We start from the raw sequence: 21894 nt of genomic DNA on the forward strand, positions 1-21894 counted from the left end.
TAACACCGGGTCAAAATACTATGACAGCCACATTTTCCAGATTTCGTTAGACTTATCAGCGAGATTCTCTATTCATCCATGACCTATCACATCATTAAATCATCATAAAAAATGTGTGTTTGTAAAACTGAGCCTGATGTTTCTGTTGCTCATCTTAGCCAACCAAGGAAAAAATTTAAAATTTTAATAATTTTATAAAAATAATTTATTTATTTAAGCAATTTACACATACATTTATACCAGATTAAATTGTTGATAAAAGCAGTCCATTAATCATAATAATGAAGTGAGGTGAACTGACATATTTTGAGAAGTACGAAATTATGATCTTTAAATAATTTCAAATATTATTATCAATATTGGTGAGATATTAGATAGATGACAATAATTTTTTTAATAATTTGTAATAAAAAAATATTTAAACTATTTTTGGTACAAAGTGTGTATACATATACTGATAAGTTGACATATATCTTTAATAATTTAAATGAAAATATTTTAATTTATTAAATGGTCAGGTGAGTAGAGGAAAATGTGACAAGTAATGCAAAAATATTTTAAAATAAAAATCAGAGTATAAAAAATTGTTAAATACAGTGGCCACTTAAAAAACGACAAAAAGATCATCAAGTTTTTAATGAAATGTCTATATAGTTATATTAAAAATTTTAGAATTTAGACTTAGACTTTAACATTGAATTAATTTCATTAAGATAAAAAGAGTCCTAAAATACTAGCAAAGTTTGCAACTGATTTGATCTGATAATTGACCATATTATATAGTATAAATATTATTATTGACAATAATTATGGATTCTTAGGAATGGTATTTTGAGATACAATATTTTTTAAATTCTTTTAAATTTCATAAATAAGAATTATTATCAAAAATAAAACCTTTTCTTAGAATGCAACTGGATCATAAATTCCTGGCAATGCGTGCATCTGATATATCATATAGATTATAGATCATAGATCAAGTTTATATTATAGTCATTTGAGAATGTTTTTAAGTAAGGGAAGTAGATTTCGAATCTACTTGAAGAGGAGCGGCAGCCGGCAGTGGGGCTCCGTCTCGCCGGGGTTGTCCGAGTACAGGGAGATTGTCTTGGCACTAAGATCGAAGATGCCCACCGCAATGGTCTTAACCACCTCGTCGCAGCTGTTATTCTCCCGCCAGACGCAGTAGACGCCGCCAGAAACATCGCCCAGCATATGGCGCACATCCTGCTCACTCATCGGTGGCTTGTAGCTGCCGAAGGTCCGCATCCGCGAGATGCTCGAGTCGATCATCAGATCGTTGGCCTGATCCTGCCGGATACGATCGAATCTGCAATTTCAGTTTATTATAAAAACTATATCACCGGATTTACATTCACTCACTGATTGACATGGTAGTTATGCTCGCCCAACGGCACTTCCTTGATGCTCAAATGGGATTCGTTTTTGCGCTCTGGCGAGGGAGCCATCTCCACATTGTAGCACATCTGGCGCGGATCACTGTTGGGTTAGAAAGATACTAGCTTAGGGGGAAATCTGTCATCGAATGAAAATTTTACATACGCCAGGAAGGTAAAGTTGATGGAGCAGGCATCTGCAGCTCCCACTCCCGCATCCTTGAGCACCCGGAAGGCATCGTCCACATTGCTGGTGGCCAATAAGGCTCGGGTGATGAAGTGTCGAGCTTAAGGGGTAAATCAAATTAAAATGGTTTAATATTTTATTTAAAAAGATCGTCGAAAACGTATCAAAAATGGCTGATTATTCAAAGAAATGTCTAAGAACTTAAGTTAAAGGCTGTCTGGTAGAAAGATATTCACTTTCTTGATTGCAAAATTATGCACAGCTGAAGGCGATGGTTATTTATAATAAATTTATAACTTTCTTTTTAAAGAAATTACAATTTTTATATTTTTTTTTTTATGGAGAATCCAGTGGAAAATTTTCTGCAAATCAACCTAGACATTTTCTTAAGGCTATACATCTTTACCTACAAAACTTTGACTTGGAACTTTAGATTGGAGGAGTGTGGATTTTGAAATTACCAAATCAACCTAATAAACCTCTAAACTTAACAATTACTAAATATTCAGTTAAAAGTCTAGTTATATAAGTCATTATCTAATGAGAGCTAGTAACCAAATTGCTAAAGATTTCCCTAGACTAAAGACCATTTCCAGCCCACTTACGGGTCTTGCCGCTCCTCAAAAGCTCTGCACTGATGGTGTTGATGCTAAAGACCAGTCCGTGGTGGTTTTGGCTCATGGTGTAGCCGGGCAGGTGTCCGGCGTAGCACAAGGACATAAAGTGCTCCTCCTTGACGTTGTACTTGCCCTGCGGCTTGTCGCTGATGATGTGGGCAACCACGAAATAGTAATGGTTGAGAGTCTCCGTCAGAGCATCCTCGGTGTGGCCCAGCAGGCGCTAACCAAGAATAGTTAAATAAATATATATATATATAGTTTAAATGGGAAAAACTTACGCAATTCTTCTGGTTGACAATGATCGTGGAACAGCCGGTGGGTTGGTTCTTGCTACGCGGCTGATGCTTCAGTGCCTGCGGCAGAATCTCGTCCAGATGCAGTAAAAATAGCTGAAATCGACGAAGGAAAACCAAAGTGAATCTATATTTCATATGATATCAATTATTTTTAATCACTCGAAGACAGGTGCACGCTTAACTGCATCATATTTTTTTAATATGCTGAGAAGATAGTATAACCAGTTTTTCTTAATGCATAAAATCACTTAATAAAGTTGCAGTTTAAAGTTAAGTTCAATGCCATTTTGATAATTATTTAAAACATTTTAGAAATATTTTTAAAGAATCTCCAATTAAGTCTGCTACTATTGTTAGCTACAAAGTGTAACAAAGCCAAGTTATATAATGGCTCATTAGCTTGGCAATAAATTTAAGATAATCAAGTACTTATCTCAGGTGTATCGAAGCCATTAGCCATCGATTTATATATCTTTTTAGCCCCCTGCTAATAAGGCTTAAACTGTAGTCTAGCTGCTATAGTAAAAACAATAATATCCCACTCATAAAATCGTCAGTTTTAATGCACTCATAATGCGACTAATTTGAATTATAAAATGCCACCACCACCACCTGAGCGCCATAATGATCAATCCAACCAAGACGAAGGCGACGCACCGTGACCATAACCATCGCCATAGCCATAGCCAGATTCTATGTAGACTTGGCCAAGGTCGGTGCGATTTTTGCGTGCAATTAATTGGCAACGGAGTCTTAGAGCGCAGAAATTATAACACATTATCGAACCGGCGGTCCCATGCCACATTATAACTATATGATCCGATCTCCATCTGTCCATCTGGCGGATTAGCTACTTAGTCATGCTAATAAGCCCGTTTAATTGATGGCCTCCACTCCGCACACTTGGCCTATTCCCATTCCCAAATTCAATCCCACTCCCACTTTCCAATTTAAATTCAAAGATTCGAATCCCAATTCAGAGAAGCCAACCAAGGGTTCGTCACCGTCTTTCGCCGGCTTCTCTTGACGGCTTTTTATTTATATGTGCGCCTTGACCAATGACAAATTGGCTTATGAAATAAGAAAACAACCATCGAAGCTGGGAGATACCCTTTTATTTTGTGAGAAAAAAGTTGGATTTGTAAAAGGAAAATATTAAGCCTTGATTATTATAAGATTTAAATTATAATCCCAAAGAAAACATAATGATAAAAGATATTCAAAATGTTTCAACTGAAAATCTATCCAAAATATTCAAAGAAAGTAAAGAAAGAGAATGGTCTGCTTAACGAATCTTAGAAAGAATTGCCTTTAAAGAGAAAGGCCTTCCGATGCAAACTTTAAGAAAAAGTAAAGTTATAGATTAATGATTATAGATCTCTCACGAAACTGTCATCATAGCTAGCATAGTTAGTGTTGCTGGCCCATAAAAGGGTATGGGCCAAGACAGTCCCCTGGCAAAAAGACCGGCTGTCTATCACATCATTCTCGAGACCCCAGCAACGGAACTAGTTCAATGTCTGCGCTCTGCACGGTCACCATTTCGAGTTCTGTTTGCGCACAGTGGGCACAGGCTAAGCGCAACGTTTCTTAATTACCGAACTCGCATTGTGTTACCCACACAATAGTCTAGGTTATGCAATCGAATTAATTAAAACCAAATTAAAAACGAACCATCTAATTGCATGGCCCTGATTGATTAGATAACAACACCCGATCGATCCCATAAATATGCAACAGGCCAGCCAGTTGGCATGCACCGTAGGCAATTAACACTGTACATGGGGCAGTGCACTCGCAAATTGCATTTAATGTTGTCATTGGGGTTACAATTGCCAACTAGCAACTGCAACTGCAACTGCCACTGGCAACACGCAACACGAAACTTGGGGTTTTTGGTTTTCAGTTTAGATACTACTTAAGCCTATGGATAGGTGTCTACCCCCCATACCGTTATAGCCTTACTATATAGCATTAGATCATTAGAACCCACTCCCACGACAACGGGCCTTGCTGGGCGCGATTATTATTATTGTTCAATTACAATATTTACAATATTTAACCCAAAGCCCGGGCAATTATGTGTATTCGTTTTAATGGCCATTTAATTGTATTGTTTTATATATTATTTGCTAAAATGCTTATTAGCCGGCCGTTTACAGTTGGACGCTAATTAGCTGACTTGACTCACCTTATGGAATTCCACCTCCGCACCATCGGCCACGCCCTCCAATTCGCGAATATATTGCGGGAAGCTGTCCTTCACCGATCCCAGGGTCTCATTATAGATTTGCCCTGTAAAATGGAAAAATGGAAATCGAAGTGTTCATAAATAGACCATCGCATGAATCATTGTGAATCTGAGAGATACTCACTGCCTTTTGGGGATTGGTAGAGCGGCAAGTAGGTCTCGTTGAGAGGCTTCGATAAGATCAGAAAGTTCTTGATCATCGAACCGAATGTCCGTCCCTGCAATTAACAATTTGTATATTATTATTATAAATATTACTCCATCGATTAAATGCTTTCCCATTTGGACACGATCTCGAATAGCTTGGGGTGTTGTGTTTGCCAAATGGAAGACAACAACAACAACAACGAGATCGAAAACAGACACAGAAACATAATCGATCACGACCGATCGCAGTGTAAACAAAGCCACCAACTAAGAAACAAAAAATATGAATAATTATACGAATTAAACAATATATTCAATATGCCGCTGTCCGTTGCAAAGTGTTTTTGACTTGGGGTAACCTTTTTGGGTGGGTCCCGAACATGGCGACATCAATGGACACGGATGCGGACGCACGTCCATCAAAAAATACAAAATATTTATTACCAACAAGTGGACACAAAAAAAAAACCTATTCAGCAGAAAGTTCCCTGAACTGCAGAGGTAAAAACTGTATATCATAAAAGGCTTTTATTTTTATTTTATTTGGGCAATAAATGGGAGATCAATTATTGCAATAAAAACTTCTCACATTAAAATGGATCTTCACTCAATTATAAATATTTAAAGCTTGCTCAAAAAATAAACTATTAAAATTATTAAGGTCTTTTCAATACTCTTAACAATGTATTTAGTTTTAAAAATAAATTAAATAAAACGTTGGAAGTTACTTAGTAATGAGACATTATAAAATGAAACTAACTTTAGATAGTTTTATTGTTTTCTAAGTGTAGCAGATATTCTTGGCCCGATTGGTAGGAGCAAAAAGACAGTGAGACAAAGCCACGAGAATCACGAATCTGCATTAGTAAACAGCGTCTGGGTCCGGGAGTTGACAAACGATCGAGGTCTTTGGGGCTAGCTAGCACTAAGATATAGCCCAACTGGCTTAACTTTATAGCGACCGCAATCTAGATAAAGATGTGGGCTATCAGGTAAGTACCCCTATCTATATATGACCCACTGGGAGTGCAAATTCTGCTAAATTTCTATACTTTTATATCTCGGGGAGTACTGTTTGGAAGTATTCTCAAAATCAAGATAAAGCTAAATTTTTTGATGGTTATTATGATGACCTGAAATACATTTGATATATCATATTATAATAAAATATTTGATATAGAACTATCTTCGTGGGAATAGTGCTCTACATAAATGTAACTTTTTAATTGGGTTCAGATAAAGCTCTATTTTGTGGTTAATACAACCAACTAATTGCGTGATTCGCACGCACTTTTTTTACAAATTCTCAAGGAAATATTTTATGTTTGTAATATAAGATGGGGTTTAAAATTTGTAAAGAATTATAATAAAACTATAGCAAATGCTAAAGTAAAAATCCTGCTTTCACTATATTAAATATTTTTGATTCTCATTAGATTATTTTTAGATATCTTGATATATAGCCTAGACCTCTTGGTCTAATAATTATTAGGTAATTCATATTAGAACTTTAAATTTATATATTCGTAAAAACATTTTTGGAGCTATTAAGCATATAGTAGTTATACATATAGTAAAATAGTATAGTAGTAATGAAAATTAGATTTCGTATTTTAGCACATATTTAAAGAACTTCACCCGTACTTCCCCGAAATGAACTTCTAACAATAAACCGAAGACATAAAAAATTCAACTAACGTGAACGCCACTCACAAGGCGAACGAAAGTTCTTAAAGGTCAGTTGAGTTTTGGTAGAAGGAGTAAGTACTTACCATATCAAAGCCCACTTCATAGTGGGTGCCCCTGGTGTAGAGGACAGGCACCGCCTGGCGACGTGGCAGGATCTTTCCGGAGGACATGGTCACTTATAGATCTGAAATGGGTTCGGAATACGGAGTTTGGGGTTCTCCTAAGGGAAACAACTTCTTATCGCGGGGGTAAAGCAGAGAAGAGCTCGCTGCACTTAGCAATATAAAAAAAAGAAGACAGATTCGCGTCGTGCCTTGCCGTTTGTATGATAACGGAACGTGAGTTGTAAACAAAAAAAAACAGTAAGGTTTCGATTCAGAACGCCAGCTGATTTGTTCTAGAGCGCTTGAAGGCAGAATTCAAACTGATTTGTTTTGTTTTGGCGCCGACGCAGGCAGGCGTCGCAGTCGCCGCGCTGCCACGGCCGCTGCTGGCGTGGGCAGCGACCGCAGCTACGGCGTTATCGATTACGGCCGTTAGTTAACCCATTAACAACCGCAAACGCCTCGAACTCGTCTCGTGTTAAACGTCACAGACAAGCTGATGCAACTTTGCACTCATCATTATGATTTATCTTAACTTCTAAAAATTAATAAGAAATTATTTTAAAAATTATGTTACGTGATGAAGTATATGTATATAAATTCTATATAAATTCTTCGATTCTTTTGGCTTACACCTAAAGATTACGAAATATAAGAACTATTGAGGGTAAAATAAAGTAAAAAAGTTCTATCAAAATGTAAAAATAGTCTTTGGTTAATTAAAAAGCTTTGCAGTAAGATAAGAAGTCAAACTTATCTAATAACATACCTAATAGTCATTTGACCAAATGAAATCTATACAGTTATTATTATTCAGCTATTTTCGAAATGTTTTATTCAACATTTCCTTTAGATTCTACTGAATCATAGTCAAGGGTTAAAAGGGCTGGCTATTGGCACTTTCAGATACTATTAACCGTAGATTATTCTACGATTATTAAGGTTCTTTTCGTTTATTAAACGTTTGGTTCTGTCGAAAAAGATCAGATTTTAGACTGCTTTCGGCTGGTAAGTCAATTAGTTGGCGTTCTAATAGGCTTTACGACTTAATGGAACGGTTTTGCTTTATTTTGTTAGCCTCTTCTTTTGCGTATACGTAATATATGTGTTAGAAATACCCGATATATACCCCGATACCCCGATTGCCGATACACCCCCCTTCCATCCATCCAACTGACCATGAATATTTTCGCTTTTGTTTGCCTTCCATATAAACAAGTTTTCGATTGTTTCGCCGTTTTCTTTTCTATCTATTTATTGCTTTTTAACTGGGTTGGATTTAGCATTCCCCGATTTTTCTGGTTACTGTTTAATTTCCACGCCAACTGAAAAACGTGTGAACCGATTTTCAATATTCATGAGCGGATTATTAGAGATTGGTTTTGGGGATCAGAACTTTCAGACATTCAATCGAACAAATTAAATGCAAATAAATTTCATTTAAGCAGAAGGTTCTCAAAAATTATATTCAATTCATAAGTATGCCACTTGCATTTTAATTATTTCGGTTTTTTTTATATGAGAGAGCTTTCAAAGTGGCCTATAATCGCGACGATAATGATAATGATACTGATAATGATGATCATGATAATGATGCCGCGGCACAACTTTCTCAGTATCTTTTTACCCATTAGCATCACAATTAAATGTTGTGTTATTTTCTATTTTTTCTATTTATTTCGTGGCGAAAAACATAGAGCGGCGCGAAACTAAGAAATTCCGATATTATATAAGTGAGAATATCGATTATGAATGAATGTATCTCAATCCATAGAGACACTGTAATTTCCCCGATAGCTTCGATAGCTCGAACAGATCAGGTCGCTTTCATTATTCAATTTGTGTTAACTTTCGTTCGTTGTTGTTGATGTTGTTGTCGTCGCCGATTGGCTGGCGGCTAGAAAAATATATGCATCGCATTACAATAATAATGAAAACAAAAGTTAAAACAAATAAAACCCACAAAAAACCGCTAGGTTTAGAGAGAGACAGATGGAGAGAGTGAGATGATGTCGAACGGTGATTGCAAGAAAATGACATTTTACAGTTGCCCCTACACCCTACATGCTTTTAAGGGCATGCGGATTACCTAGAAACGTTGGTAATACTCTATGGAAAGTCTTGAACGGTTCTCCCTTTTAAGATTGTACAACAAACTATTTTATGATTATTTTTAAGTTTCAGGCTTCGATATGATAAGTAAGATACTTTTTTCTAAAGATCATAATAAAACTGCACAATATGTTTGCCTATTTGATATTACTTGTCTTTAGTAATAACCTAACGTTACTTCTTATGTCCAGAATATTTCCAATGGTATTGATCACAAAGAAAACATTGGAAAACTTTAAGACAAAGAATTTCTTAGTTCCTAGAAGCAAATGGATAAGAAGGATGTATAACCTATATTTGCAGGGGCGATTAAAATAATTATTATGTAACGTAATGGAAACTTTATTTCTAATCTGTTTAACAAATATCATTCAAATGCGTTTTAATTTCTCTATTTTGTCACTTAGTAAAGAGTTCAGTTTTTTGTTCGGAACATTCTTCCAACGGAAAAATACCATAAAAAATGTAACTTTACTTACATTTTGTAAAATGTAATATTCTTATGTAATTGCAATGTAATAAGAATCTAAAGTTTTTAAACAAAAAAGTGTAATAATTTTTCACCCGATTTCATAATGAACATACGCATAACGTATATAGTATAAAAGGGCATTTGAAGGTCGACCCAGGGCAAAGTGCCACACATTTCACCCGAGGGCTCGTAGGTCAAGATGCTTGTCGTCGCCAGCATTGGCTGTTGTATATAAATTTTGACAAAAGAAAGACTTCGGTTTAAACCAATTTTGGCAAGGCGGCGGCCATAAGGTGATGACCACTCGACGCGACGACATGGCATGGATTAGCTCCCAGTACCACATGCAGCAGCATCTTCTTGTGCTTCTGATCTGTGTGATTCCCCTCGTTGCTGGATTTGGCAATGAGTATGTCCACATCAAGGTGCACGTGCCCAAGGAGGAGTCGGCGGCAGAGGAGACACCACACAAGGTTATCCATCATTACCACCATCATCCGCATCCGCACCAGTTGCAGCGAAATCGCGGTCGTGCCCGTCCCAAGCCAAGTCCGCTGCTGGAGAGTGTGATTCTTTCGGATTTGGACAAGCCCCTGCACATGAGCGAGCACGCCGACTATCTAAATCACGCCAAGGAGCTGGCTGATCATCTTACAGAAACCTATGCCAAGAAGCCACCTCCGCCACCACCACCTAAGAAAAAGGTGAACACGTATACCATCATCGAGGAGCAGCACAGGCCACACGCCTATGACTACGAGGATCACCATGATCACGGTGTGGAGACGTATCGGGTGATTGAATCGCGACCCAAGCCACAACACCATCATCACCATCACCATCCCGAAGAGGAGGAAGAGGAGGAGGATGTGGGCTATCACTATCCGAGCGGGGGAAAGCACAGCCACAACCACAATCATCACTCCTTTGGTATTGGAGCGTATGCGGAACCAGCTCCCGTCGAGGAGCACGTAGAACAGGAGTCGGACACGGGCTATAACTACTCCCCACCCAGTCACTCCTACATCCCGCCTAGCCACAGCCATGCCTATCGCAACTCCAAGTCCAACCGAGCACCGGCTTATACCCTTGAAGCCCCTCAAGAGTCCTCCTACGGCTATGATTACTCTAGACCTTCATCTGGAAGTAGCAGTGACTTCCGGCCATCCGTTCAGGTGCCATCAAGCGATCCATACGGCGAGGAAGAGCCAGCTGACACCTATGGACCTCCACCACCATTAACCACAAGGCGTCGCCGGCCATCCCAATCCGTTGTGGATTGGCCCGAATCCAAGGGATTCAATAGTGCCGCTGCAGAAACATATAGCGGAGTCGATAGCTACAATGTGGGTCATGTCCAAGGCTACGGATCTAGTAGCTATCAGTACAGTGGGCCCTATCTGTAGGTGGATCAACACCTCGCCTAATCTAAGATCCTATTTATTGAATTTTTTTTGTAGTATTGTAAGTTAATAGAATCAGTTTTAAGATCAGAGTGATAAATCAATAAAAGTGTATATTCACTGAAAAAATGCTTTTAATTTTTGTGAGATATTTTTTTTAGGTATTTAAATTAATATTTCAGGTTTTTATTTATATTCAATTATTGTAACTTCAAGATATATATGTAATGTACTTATAAATATTGTTATTTTTAGAATATTATATATTATATTTAAAGACCTCTGGAAACTATATTTCCGAGCTCTTCGACCTCGCTTATAAGCCATAATAACCACTTGATCTGGTAATAAATAAGCAAATAGTTTTCCATTTGATGAAAAGTTGGTGTATAAAAAAGAGACTGTTTGTTACAAAAATTTGATCTTGAATTCGCAAATAATTTAATTCAATCACTTAATAATTATATATTTTATTGATACGATTGCAAAATGCACTAATTTATGTTCCTGATTACAACATTAAATACCGGTTCACTTAGTAATATGTTCATATTTAAGCACCTTACTAAGTGCAATTATCCTCTAGCTAAAAGCCTTCTACCTTTAAAACTTAAACATTTTCTAGTAAGTGCTACTTACTAAAACAAACTAGATTTGCATTTTGATCTAAATATTGAACTTCTTTGTACTTAATACTCCATTATTACTCTCAGTGTTCAAGAGAAACTCACTTAGACTAATGGAATTAAGCTATTGATGGCCCATCCAAAGAGAGATCAGAAGTCGGGATAAGCTTGTTCAGTCTGGAACACCACAGACCCCCGACCAGTCCACGATGAGCGGCCATTTGGGTCGGGTCCTGCAGTTCCACCTGCGGCTCTACCAGGTGCTCGGCTTCCATGGACTGCCCCTGCCTGGTGACGTCAATCCGGACAGAATCAGAAGGCAGCTGATGGCGTGGAGTTTGTTTCTCCTGATCGCGCTGAGTGTCCTGATTATGTTTTGCCTATTCAGCAGCGAAGAGTTCCTTTATCGTGGCGATATGTTCGGCTGCGTAAATGATGCACTAAAATATGCATTCGCCGAGTTGGCAGTGGTGGCCATTTATGTGGAGACGCTGAGCAGTCAAAGGCATTTGGCCAACTTCTGGTGGCTTCACCACAAGCTAGGGGGTCAGAAAGTGGGCTCAGGGAGCTTAAAAAGTGAGTGCCAGCAATACCGGCGCTATCTTTTATCTTTGTACATAATGATGGGATCCGAGTTGCTACTCCATTTGGTAATGTGGCAAGTGCAACCGCTGTCCCATCACATGCTTCTGTTTTGGTGCACCTACGAACCGATCGTCTGCCTCACATACATGAGAAATGTGCAATTTGTCATGCATTTGGAGCTGCTTAGGGAGCAGCTTACTTCCTTGGAGCGAGAATTGGGCCTCCTCGCGGAGTATTCGCGTTTCGCCAGCGAAACGGGAAGGAGTTTTCGTGGCTTTGAGAGTTTCCTACGCCGCAGGCTACTGCAGAAACAGCGCATCTATAGCGATGTCTATGACATGCTCAAATGTTTCCAGGGCGCCTTTAACTACTCCATCCTGGCTGTACTGCTCACTATCAACATCCGCATAGCTGTGGACTGCTACTTTATGTACTACACCGTCTACAATAATGTGCCCAATATAGGTGAGTTGGTGGTATTATGTATATAAAATATAACATAATTTATGTTTCTAAAGATTACTATTTGCTCTTGCCCGCCTTGCTGGAAATTCCCGCCCTGATATACGCCTCGCAAAGCTGCATGGTCATTGTCCCCAGGATTGCCCATCAGTTGCACAATATAGTCACTGATTCTGGCTGTTGCAGCTGCCCTGATCTTTCCCTGCAGGTAGGCTTCTGGTTTCTAGTTTGAATATATCACTTTTACGTAAATCCTTTGGCAGATTCAAAACTTTTCCCTGCAACTGCTGCATCAGCCGATTCGAATCGATTGCTTGGGCCTAACTATCTTGGATTGCAGTCTTCTTACAAGGGTAAGTGCAGGGGACTACCATCGAAGACTCCACGGCTTAGACCCTTTTCCTTTGTCCTTGCAGATCGCTTGTTCAGTGGGCACCTACATGATCTACACCATCCAATTTATACCGAAGTTCAGTTATCAGTACATGTAGGAATACATCCCTATGTTACCTATATAATTGGCAAGGATTCTTATAGATAAGTCAACTAGATGGTGCTAAACATATCGCAAATCAAATACATTTGAGTATGTCCTTGAAACTTCTAGAAATTCAAAAAATGTGATTTCTTTCTTACATGTTTTTTGAATCTCTACAAGTTTCAGCCACAACCCAAATCGGTATGTATCTTGGGTTTACATATTAAAGCTTTGTTATATTCATAAAATTATACGTAATTACATAAGTGTATTTATTTCTATGTATATCTTAAACCAAAGGTAGGGCCTGGGTGTCACAAGCGATCAGTATTCCGTTAAGCGGATTCCTTAGTTATTTATTTACAAGTATACCTTGGCTGGCGGCTGGACGGGCGCTGGAGAAGGAGGAGGTGGAGGAGGAGCAGTTGGTGCCCACCAAACGTTGTGCCGACGTTGCCCTATACAAGTTTACATACTGAGATTATCCCCTCCATTGCCATCGCATTTGTATTTTTTCTTTTTGATTTTTCGTAAGATACTCGAACATAAAACATAGATATTAAAGTATAGGTAAAGTACTAGCTTCTGGCTCACAATATGTGTCACATATAAGACCCCGGGGACTACAGACTACGGACTAATGCAGGGAATATGGGTGATGCAGAACGATTGACTTCAGTTGCTTGGCCTAATCGTACTCATGGCTTGATTCCCGCTTCGCAATCAGGTTCTCGCGCTCATCGTCGTTGCCCTCGATGATGGTGATTCCGCCAGAGCCGCTGCCATGATTTCGATTTAGCTGCTTCACACGGTGTACCGTCTCCGTGAGGCCGGACTCGGTGAGCACCTCCACCTCGTCGTCGTCCTCGTCTTCGTCCGGCACGGTGAAATATGGATGCGAAGATACCGGACGGAATTTGTAGCCCGTAAGCACAAAGAACACGTATGTGGCCATCTCACGGAACATCTCGTCTAGCCAGGCGTACTGGAACACCACCGTCATCTGCAGCAGGTCGACGATGATCCGCGTAAAGTAGATGTAGCACACGATCATGATGTAGAACTGACGGAAGAGTTTCAGCTTGCGCAAATTGATAGCCGCCTTGCCATCTGTCGCGGAGGCCTCGTGCAGGTGCCGGATGGACCATACAATCGGGAACAGGATGGCACCGCAGCACAGCAGATCCACAAAGAAGAAAATGTTATGCCAAGTGCGGAATTCGGCGTCACTCTGGTCAGATTCGTCTGTTATTATTTGAGCCACGTTGGCTAGAACCTACAAGACAAAACGAAAGAAACGTTATCAAGTTTACTTAACGATATTAGTTATCGTGATTGTCTCGCCATCATACATATATATAATCTGACCCAAACTGCAAAACCATTTAATTACTATTATTACCAACGTTGGACCTATTTTTATACCCGTTACTCGTAGAGTAAAAGGGTATACTAGATTCGTTGAAAAGTATGTAACAGATAGAAGGAAGCTTTTGCGACCCTATAAAGTATATATATTCTTGATCAGGATCAATAGCGAAGTCGATTGAGCCATGTCCGTCTGTCCGTCCGTCCGTCCGTCCGTCCGTCCGTCCGTATGAACGCTGAGATCTCAGGAACTACAACAGATACAAAGTTGAGATTAACCATGAAAATTCTTGAGGTCCCGGGACAGCGCAAGTTTATTACAGCATCCTGCCACGCCCACTCTAACGCCCACAAATCGCAAAAAACTAAAATTGCTGAAATCTCAGGAACTATTGTAGATAGAAAGTTGAAATTCAGAAAGTATAATCTTTAGATGACAGCGAATTTTATAGTGCTACTACTATCCGGCCACACCCACCCATACGCCCACAAGGCTCAAAAGACGGTTTTCGGATTTTCTAGAAAAGCTGATATCTCGGTAACTATAAGACATAGAATGTTTGGATCAAGCATGTATGTTTCTATGATGCTCCCAATGCGAATTGTTTTTTTCCGATCACTCCACGCCCACTCTAACGCCCACAAAACCCGAAAAACCAAAAATGCAAAAATCTCGAAAACTATAAAAGCTACACAATTTTGCTTAGGAACACGCATTAAGGAGATGCCTCTGCAACTTGCCACGAAGTTGCATCCGGCCACGCCCACTCTAACGCCCACAAACCGCGGAAAACTGTGGAGTCTATAATATTATTATGAATGCCTTCGTTTGACCTTGTGTAACTTATTTCTGTTAATATCTATCGATTTACAAAAGATTTTTCAAATCGGAACATTATTTCGCAATTTATGAAGAAATTAAGGTTATAAGGCCTCACATGGGCAGTGACGTCACTATAAGCATACTCAACATACTTCCTCTGACAATAGGTGGCGCCTTGTGAATTTCCACTAGCAAAATTAATATTTTAAAGTTGTGTAAAACAGTAACGGGTATCTTATAGTCGCGGCACTCGACTATAGCGTTTCCTCTTGTTTTGTTTAGTTTCCGCCCATAATTATTGGTTCTATGGTAAAAGGTTTTTCCTGTTTGGTTAAACTTTGTTACTTGCAAAGGTTGTTGGTGTTTATCATTTTTGAACGCTTTTTAGTATAGGAATTACCCTATCTGTATTTATGACAAACAAGTCTTAATTCACCGTAACCGTGACCAAATCAGTCATGACTGCCTCGAAATAAAAAAATCTTTAATTTAAGCATTTGATGACTAATAAATATGTTCCAATTATTTGAAAATGTAGGCACAAAACTATTTCTAAATAATAATTGAAAGCCCAAAAACCAGCGAACAATGCAACACTCACCTGCAGCGGAATCACAATCATGAAAATCTTCTTATCCTTGTCAGAAAGAATGTGCTTAATGAAAGTCCAGCCAGTGCCAATCAGCACGATGGTGATGAAGAGAACGGCGCCCTTGAGCAGGTGGGCAATGTAGTAGAGAATGGCCCAAGTCTCAACGTGCTCGCCTCGTTTCTCGATGAAGTGATAATTGATCGAGTGGAACATCAGCGAAAGAGACTTAAGAAACACCAGCACGGCCATCAAATAGTGAATTTTGTACACAGTATGCCTGCCACAAAGGATACATATTTGTTAATTTCACTAACGCAAGGTTTTCCAGCTCCAACTCACTTGCTCTTTTTCAAAATGAAAACCCAGAAGAGACCGGAGAGAAAGAATAGCAGACTCATCATGAAGTACAAGGCTGGCAACGGCATCTCTCCAGCTGATAAATAGTTTCCATTGTTGTTCTCCTCAATGTCCACCTAAAACAAAATTATTCATTAGCTTGACGTGGTATCGCTTTACTGCTACTTACATTGAAGGACATAATCCTGGAGCTGTGATAATTGGGGCAGGCGTGGAAGTAAAGGTTATACAGGCCCTCATCGCGGGGGTTAGTCACCAGCATGGAAAAGTTAAAGCTGTAGTAGTTCACATTGTTAATGGTCTCCTTGACAAGCGGCATGGTCGAATCCATGCACAAGAGTTCCTGTGATTGTTTAAACGAATTGGGCTCCTTTAAATCGTCGGAATCGACACTGTGGGGGAAAGGATTTGCTGGAGCTTCATCCGATTCCGCTTCTTCACTCTTCTTCTCCACTTGTGTGTCATCTTGAGCCGGAGCAGCTGGTGGGAAATTCACTGCCGGTGGTGAGGCTGCAACTTTGGGCGCATCTTCAGCTACTTGTTTTGTTGGGGCTTCATCCTGTTTGGCGGGGGTTTCCTCCTTTTTAGCTGGTACATCCTCTTGCTTCGGTTCATTCTTAACAACTTCCTCCGCTTTAGGGACAGCCTCTGGCTGAGGAGCTATCTGTTTGGCAGAAGCATTCAAATTGGCAGCAACTTCGGGTTTGGTGTCAGCTCCCTCTTTGGGAGACTCAACTTTCGGTGCAGGGTTGTCGGCCTTAGGAGCCACATCCTCTTTGGGCAGCTCAATCTTACCGGCCACCGCAGCAGGCGAAGATGACTTCAAATCAGCCGGTTCTTGCTCCAAAGGATCCTCCATAGAATCATCTGGGCCCTCAGCGGAGTAGGCTTGGGCATCACGAGTTTGTCTGAACAAGACTGAATCACTGATTTTGGCCATGCGCGAATTTCGCTTGGTCCTGGAAGGTATTTGATTATTGATGTGCTGGTTGGCCCATTCAGGTGAGCACTTCACGCGAACTCTGAAGCATAAAGAATATAAGTTAGAACATAGAAGAAATTACAGCGATTACATACTTTAGTTCTTTAAGGTCCAGGACGAAAAACAGAATGGGTCCGTTTAACTGCGATTTGGGTGATTCCTCCAGTATGCATTTGTTTTGATGTGAATCCAGGTACGGGTTAAGTTGGTCAATGGTTGTCTTGTCCAACGACAGGCCCAGCTGCAGAAGAGAATGACAGTCAGGGGACAAACTAGTGGGGCAGTGGGCTAAGATAACTTACCAAATCCGTGGGCTGTTCCAGGTCAATCGTCAGCTTGCTGAGCTGCACGTCCAAGTGCCCATTGGTATAAAATCCAAAGGTGCTGAGTGCGATGTACTGGCGCCTGTCATTCTGCGGGTCAAACAAAGATTAGTTAACCGTGAGTCAGTTGCTTCATCAATAGGTGCCATCAACTTACGCGGACTTCCAAGTGATGCTTCCGGCCAAGGACTTCCAGTGGTGACGAAAGGAGCGCCACTAGTGCCACCAGCACCACTATTGATTTAACATCCCCACCGGGAGCACGCATTTTTCGAATTTTCCCAAGTATTCCTCCGTTCTTTGCCGACGTCTCGTGGCACTTTAACCCTTCGATTCCGGCGGAACGTTCCGGCACAGACTTCTGCGCTGGATGCGATCGAAAATGCGGCAATCGATTTACCGCGACCACCGTCACAGTTTCTAATATTCACACTTCACCTTGATAAAAAACCAAAAAAGTTTTCCCTTTTTCACTAGGTTGAAAAAAAAATGTTGAGAACCTGCCAGTGTGACAATATCGCTGGACTCAAAAATCACCGCCCGGCTCGTTCACGGTAAAAATACCAAAAAAAATACCACAAATAACACTAACTAACAAAACTGTTTTTTGTTTAAATACAATTTTCTGCTGTTGCCGGAAAAGCAAGATACCCCTAATCATCGTTTCCGGTTTATCAGAAATGAAATTGCAAATTAATAAATTTTAAGCTTTTTTGTTGTATTAATAAAAAATAACTACATACTCAATAAGAATTAAAAGACATAGGTTTTTAAAAAGTGGAAAAATTAAATTGAATTTTAGACATTTCAGATTACTTATTTTTAACTCGTACGAATATGTACATACATAATTTGTTGTTCCAATCTTTTATTTATGTTTTCCAGGTTGAAGTACCTTAGATAACACTTGCAGAGTGTACCTTAGTATACAAAGTATACTTATAATCATTTAGTTTTCGCTTGCTTTATTTTTAAAAATTTTAATTTCTATAGATTACGTGCAGTAGCAAAATAAGTTTAAAACGCGGACGCGACTCTTTTTCTTTCTCTTCATTCCATGTAGCCACCTTGAGAGTCGGAGGCACCGAGATTCTTCCTTGAGTAGAGTCCCTGTCTAGGCTTAAACTTGCCATCGCCAAGAGTGATCCTGGCGGGAAGTTTCTTACCCCGAAATGTGGCTGCCTCGAAGGAGGGTGGTGGTGATACCTTAACTGGTTTTTCATCCGTTTCCGGAACGGGGATGTGCCATGCCTGCTTGGTGATGCTGGTTGCTGTAGGAGGTGCTGTGGAGGAATCCCCTCCCGACGACGACGACTCCTCCATCGGGCGAACCTGGGTGATCTCCAATTTGTTCTGCTTCTTTTTGTAGTAAAGGACCTCCATGCCAAGGGTCATCATAGCCAGGACGAGGCCAAAAAGGGTGGCTATAAAGACGCCGCCTAAACTCTCAAGGGTGATGCCCTCCTGGTCCTCCGACAGCGGACAGTTGCGCAAGTTCGATTGGTTCCAATACTTGGCCTTCAGCTCCTCGAAGAACCGATCCTTTTGAAGCTCCAGTATGGCATAGCTCAACTCGTCGCCGAGATGACTGCCTTGCTGAACAGCCACGGCATATGGCTGCTCTGCAAACACCTCACCCACTTCCGTTAAATTGCAGTTCCGGGTTATTTCGTACTTAATCTCCGCCGAGTCGTGGATGAAAGCGTAGTCGGCATTCTCGTGGGCATCCACATTAGCAAATCCCTCCTGGGCATCGGCTACCGGCTGGGAGCTGTTAATGGCTAGAAGGATATGGCCATATTGTTCTTTGATGGGATAATCCCAGATGCGGAATTTCTTAAAGTCCTTGCTGGCATTCAGGGCAAGCTCTTTCCACATGCGGTACAGTGTATCCTCAGCAAACTTCATATTCACGAAGTACTGATGCGTATCGGAGTCCTTGACTACGGTGTAGTTAATCCTGGATTGACGAGCGAGTTGTTCCAGTGATTGGACAGGCGTTTGCATACGCTCTACGGTGAGGAAAGCGGCCAGGTTGGCTGTAAAAGTGGCCAGCATAAGAACCACGAACAGCCAGTAGGCGGCCACCAACATCCGACCGGAAATGGCCTTTGGGGCTTCCCCGCCGCCTTGCGGGGTGAAAGAGGTCAGGGCAAACCAGAAGCTCTCTCGCAAGGTGAACTCTCGGCAGGCATACGGATAGGCCTGACGATTGTTCCGGGAACTATACGGAGAGTACTTGTCCATGAACCAAATCATTATGGCTGTGCCTACCAAAGCGGCCACTATGCTCAACCAGACCTCCAGACGCAGGACCGTCATAAACTTGAACAGCGAGGTCCTTCGCACCGGTTTTCGGATAGCTATGGATATGCCCGTTTGCTCATAGTATGGAGGAAGGAAATCGATCACCTCCTCCCTTTCCGAGTACATCTTCAAAGCGGCAATCGCAAAGTCCGTCTCGCCCCTGACAAGATCCCCAACCACACCGTCCCACTCGCCTCTGTCATTGACCTCACCCATATGGCCCACTTCCGGAGCCACTATCTCGTACTCAAAGTTCAGTTTTTGCGATAGCCGAATGATAAAGTCGATGCAGTAGCCCTCCCAAATGGGCGTGCCGCTGCGATCCCGCATTAGTTCGCCCGTTCGCTGGTCCCGGCGAAGATAGCTCCACGGGATGCTCTCGGCCGTGCCAATCCGAAAGAACCTGCGGGCCGGACTTATGGTCTCGTTGAGCAATCGCATCTCAGCCACCGATGACCAGGCGGCCAGATCCGTTTTGGCCTCGTGCTCGGAACTGTAGTACCCGGCGGATATGTTAACCGCAAAAGTGAGACCTGGCACTGGACTTTGGTTCTGATCGTCGAAGCGCAGTGCCGGCGAGGCATATGTAAGGAAGTTACTCCAGTGGACCATGTCCAGCCAGTTGTAGTCGTCTTCTACGATAGGTTCAGTCACTTCCGAGGACAAAGCCGTGGCATTGCAGTCCTGGTAGATGGGATTCGGATAAACAGGAGTTACCTGTGCCGCATTGATCAGGCTGCGAAGTACGTTTAATAGCATGGCGCGTTGCATCTGGAGGGCATTAGGAGGGGAAATGGTTAAATAAAAAAAAAGGGGTAACGGGTATTAATAAAATGTTGTCCCTTAAAAATTCTTGTTTGCTTGTTTTAAAATAAATCATCAAATCGTAAAAAATTTAACATTTAAACAGGAAAAGCTTAAAAAATGACATCAAACATCAAAGTTAAAGTTTAGACAAAGTCAGGAAACTTACAGCGGAGAGGTCAAAAACACCTTCTTCTATTTTTAAAAACTTTTTAAAGATTTCACCAAACTAATAAGGGTAAAAAAAGTATTATCTCTGGCCGAAACTCACCGTGAAACCGCTTCCGCAATAAAGATCCGGCATGGGCATGGAACGGCAGATAGCTCGAGGACTCAGTGTGAAACGGGTGCACAGTTCCGCCTGACGTCTGTATTTGAAAACTCGATCTCTGGTGTCCAGGAACACGAAGTGCCACTCCAATGGACGCTGGAAGAGACCAGCCTTTTGCACCTATGAATTGAGAATCAAAAAGATAAAAAGTCTATATAAATCGATCTTTTAAAGTCAAAAATAGACTTAAAATATATTGCGAAACTTTACCGCTAAGTAAAGATTGAAAACCCCTATAGATACATGCTAACCTTTTCAAAAATTCCGTTCATAGCTGCTGCACGGGCAAATATTGCCAAATAAGTGGGCGCCGGTCGTAGCAAACGGATGCGCTCGAGGAAATTCTGACCAGGATCGGTCTGGCTTGCGTCCAGGATTAGTGTCCGAAAGGGATAACCGATCAGCATCTGCTGCATCGCCTCGCTGGCGTCCCGGGCATTCATGAATACCATTGCCACATTGTTGGCCCGCTTTTGGCGCATAAAGTCTCCAAACATGTCCAGAAAAGGCCTCATGATTCGCTCCAGACGCACATAGCCAATTCCAAGGGAGCGGACCAGACTGTAGCCCTCCTCCCAGTGGCTATAGGTGAGATCAATCACAGCACTAGTGCCGGTAGATGATAGGATTTCGCAGACTTAAAAGGATAAATGGGAGCAATCAGAGAATATCTTTGATGAAAAAAGGTTCGATATTTTCACGAATCAAAAAAAATGGTTTCGGAATATACCATGCATATCCACTCACAATTTACATATTTTTCAATGCAATCAAATAATAAGCTTAGATTTTTTTAACCGCATATTACTTACATCTCTGCATGTCCAAGCCATCTTCCGAGCGGGTCAGAGTCAAGGAGGTATCGGCTATTTTTACATCTAGGCGCAGGGCATCTAGTTCCTTGAGAACCACCGCCATATCTGCGTCGAACTCCGTCCGCTGAACGGGCTCAATCCAAAAAGCTGTTAGGAGTAATCAGAAATTTAACTCCCATTCAGGCGAATTTCCAAGAACACCCACTTATCTTGAGAGTTTCTGCATTGACTAAGGTAAATGTGAGTAGAAATACTAGTAGTAACTCCATGGTCAACCGAATGCTCAGAGTTCTCGCCGGGATTTAAGTCCTGGCGATGTAGAAAAAAGGACAACTGCCACAATTGCTGTCCAATTATGTCAAT

At 41.0% G+C, this 21894-nt stretch overlaps 5 protein-coding genes across 5 annotated transcripts; 2 read left to right on the top strand and 3 right to left on the bottom strand.

Moving 5' to 3' along the window:
- Positions 1-187: 187 nt before the first annotated feature.
- LOC108103191 lies at positions 188-6989 on the bottom strand. Its single transcript, XM_017208578.2, has 8 exons — positions 6671-6989; positions 4876-4969; positions 4692-4795; positions 2483-2593; positions 2190-2424; positions 1564-1684; positions 1384-1500; positions 188-1330 (listed from the first exon to the last, which is right to left on the bottom strand). Exons 1-8 carry the CDS (start codon positions 6755-6757, stop codon positions 1036-1038), a joined length of 1164 nt encoding a protein of 387 aa, XP_017064067.1. The 5' UTR covers positions 6758-6989; the 3' UTR covers positions 188-1035.
- A 2525-nt stretch (positions 6990-9514) lies between these two features.
- LOC108103121 (polycomb group protein Pc) lies at positions 9515-10765 on the top strand. Its single transcript, XM_017208486.1, has one exon. It carries the CDS (start codon positions 9572-9574, stop codon positions 10679-10681), a length of 1110 nt encoding a protein of 369 aa, XP_017063975.1. The 5' UTR covers positions 9515-9571; the 3' UTR covers positions 10682-10765.
- Positions 10766-11513: 748 nt separating this feature from the next.
- LOC108103097 (gustatory receptor 8a) lies at positions 11514-12842 on the top strand. The gene is made up of 4 exons (XM_017208462.1): positions 11514-12354; positions 12408-12559; positions 12615-12704; positions 12768-12842. Exons 1-4 carry the CDS (start codon positions 11514-11516, stop codon positions 12840-12842), a joined length of 1158 nt encoding a protein of 385 aa, XP_017063951.1.
- A 197-nt stretch (positions 12843-13039) lies between these two features.
- On the bottom strand, positions 13040-17805 carry LOC108103180 (protein GPR107). The gene is made up of 7 exons (XM_017208567.2): positions 17432-17805; positions 17254-17364; positions 17047-17192; positions 16139-16991; positions 15952-16085; positions 15622-15889; positions 13040-14105 (listed from the first exon to the last, which is right to left on the bottom strand). The coding sequence occupies exons 1-7, from the start codon at positions 17540-17542 to the stop codon at positions 13518-13520; spliced, it is 2211 nt and encodes a 736-aa protein (XP_017064056.1). The 5' UTR covers positions 17543-17805; the 3' UTR covers positions 13040-13517.
- A 405-nt stretch (positions 17806-18210) lies between these two features.
- On the bottom strand, positions 18211-21800 carry LOC108103122 (glutamate receptor ionotropic, kainate 3). The gene is made up of 5 exons (XM_017208487.1): positions 21737-21800; positions 21529-21678; positions 20968-21353; positions 20657-20836; positions 18211-20352 (listed from the first exon to the last, which is right to left on the bottom strand). Exons 1-5 carry the CDS (start codon positions 21798-21800, stop codon positions 18325-18327), a joined length of 2808 nt encoding a protein of 935 aa, XP_017063976.1. The 3' UTR covers positions 18211-18324.
- Positions 21801-21894: the final 94 nt, after the last annotated feature.

The sequence above is a fragment of the Drosophila eugracilis genome, unplaced genomic scaffold (assembly GCF_018153835.1).
Source record: "Drosophila eugracilis isolate 14026-0451.02 unplaced genomic scaffold, ASM1815383v1 contig_649, whole genome shotgun sequence".
NCBI classification, from domain to species: Eukaryota; Metazoa; Arthropoda; class Insecta; order Diptera; family Drosophilidae; genus Drosophila; species Drosophila eugracilis.

Excerpts from the sequence above, each read along its gene's own strand:
- LOC108103122 (XM_017208487.1), bottom strand. The coding sequence starts at position 21,800 with ATGGAGTTACTACTAGTATTTCTACTCACATTTACCTTAGTCAATGCA. Across the intron at positions 21,679-21,736 it reads TGCAGAAACTCTCAAGATAA|CTTTTTGGATTGAGCCCGTT; the intron begins GTGGGTGTTCTT and ends TACTCCTAACAG. Across the intron at positions 21,354-21,528 it reads TGGCTTGGACATGCAGAGAT|TCTGCGAAATCCTATCATCT; the intron begins GTAAGTAATATG and ends TATCCTTTTAAG.
- LOC108103191 (XM_017208578.2), bottom strand. The coding sequence starts at position 6,757 with ATGTCCTCCGGAAAGATCCTGCCACGTCGCCAGGCGGTGCCTGTCCTC. Across the intron at positions 2,594-4,691 it reads CGGAGGTGGAATTCCATAAG|CTATTTTTACTGCATCTGGA; the intron begins GTGAGTCAAGTC and ends CGTCGATTTCAG. Across the intron at positions 1,501-1,563 it reads ATCAACTTTACCTTCCTGGC|TGATCCGCGCCAGATGTGCT; the intron begins GTATGTAAAATT and ends CTAACCCAACAG.
- LOC108103180 (XM_017208567.2), bottom strand. The coding sequence starts at position 17,542 with ATGCGTGCTCCCGGTGGGGATGTTAAATCAATAGTGGTGCTGGTGGCA. Across the intron at positions 16,086-16,138 it reads CCAGGATTATGTCCTTCAAT|GTGGACATTGAGGAGAACAA; the intron begins GTAAGTAGCAGT and ends ATTTTGTTTTAG. Across the intron at positions 15,890-15,951 it reads TTCATTTTGAAAAAGAGCAA|GCATACTGTGTACAAAATTC; the intron begins GTGAGTTGGAGC and ends CCTTTGTGGCAG.
- LOC108103097 (XM_017208462.1), top strand. The coding sequence starts at position 11,514 with ATGAGCGGCCATTTGGGTCGGGTCCTGCAGTTCCACCTGCGGCTCTAC. Across the intron at positions 12,560-12,614 it reads GCCCTGATCTTTCCCTGCAG|ATTCAAAACTTTTCCCTGCA; the intron begins GTAGGCTTCTGG and ends ATCCTTTGGCAG. Across the intron at positions 12,705-12,767 it reads ATTGCAGTCTTCTTACAAGG|ATCGCTTGTTCAGTGGGCAC; the intron begins GTAAGTGCAGGG and ends TTGTCCTTGCAG.
- LOC108103121 (XM_017208486.1), top strand. The coding sequence starts at position 9,572 with ATGACCACTCGACGCGACGACATGGCATGGATTAGCTCCCAGTACCAC.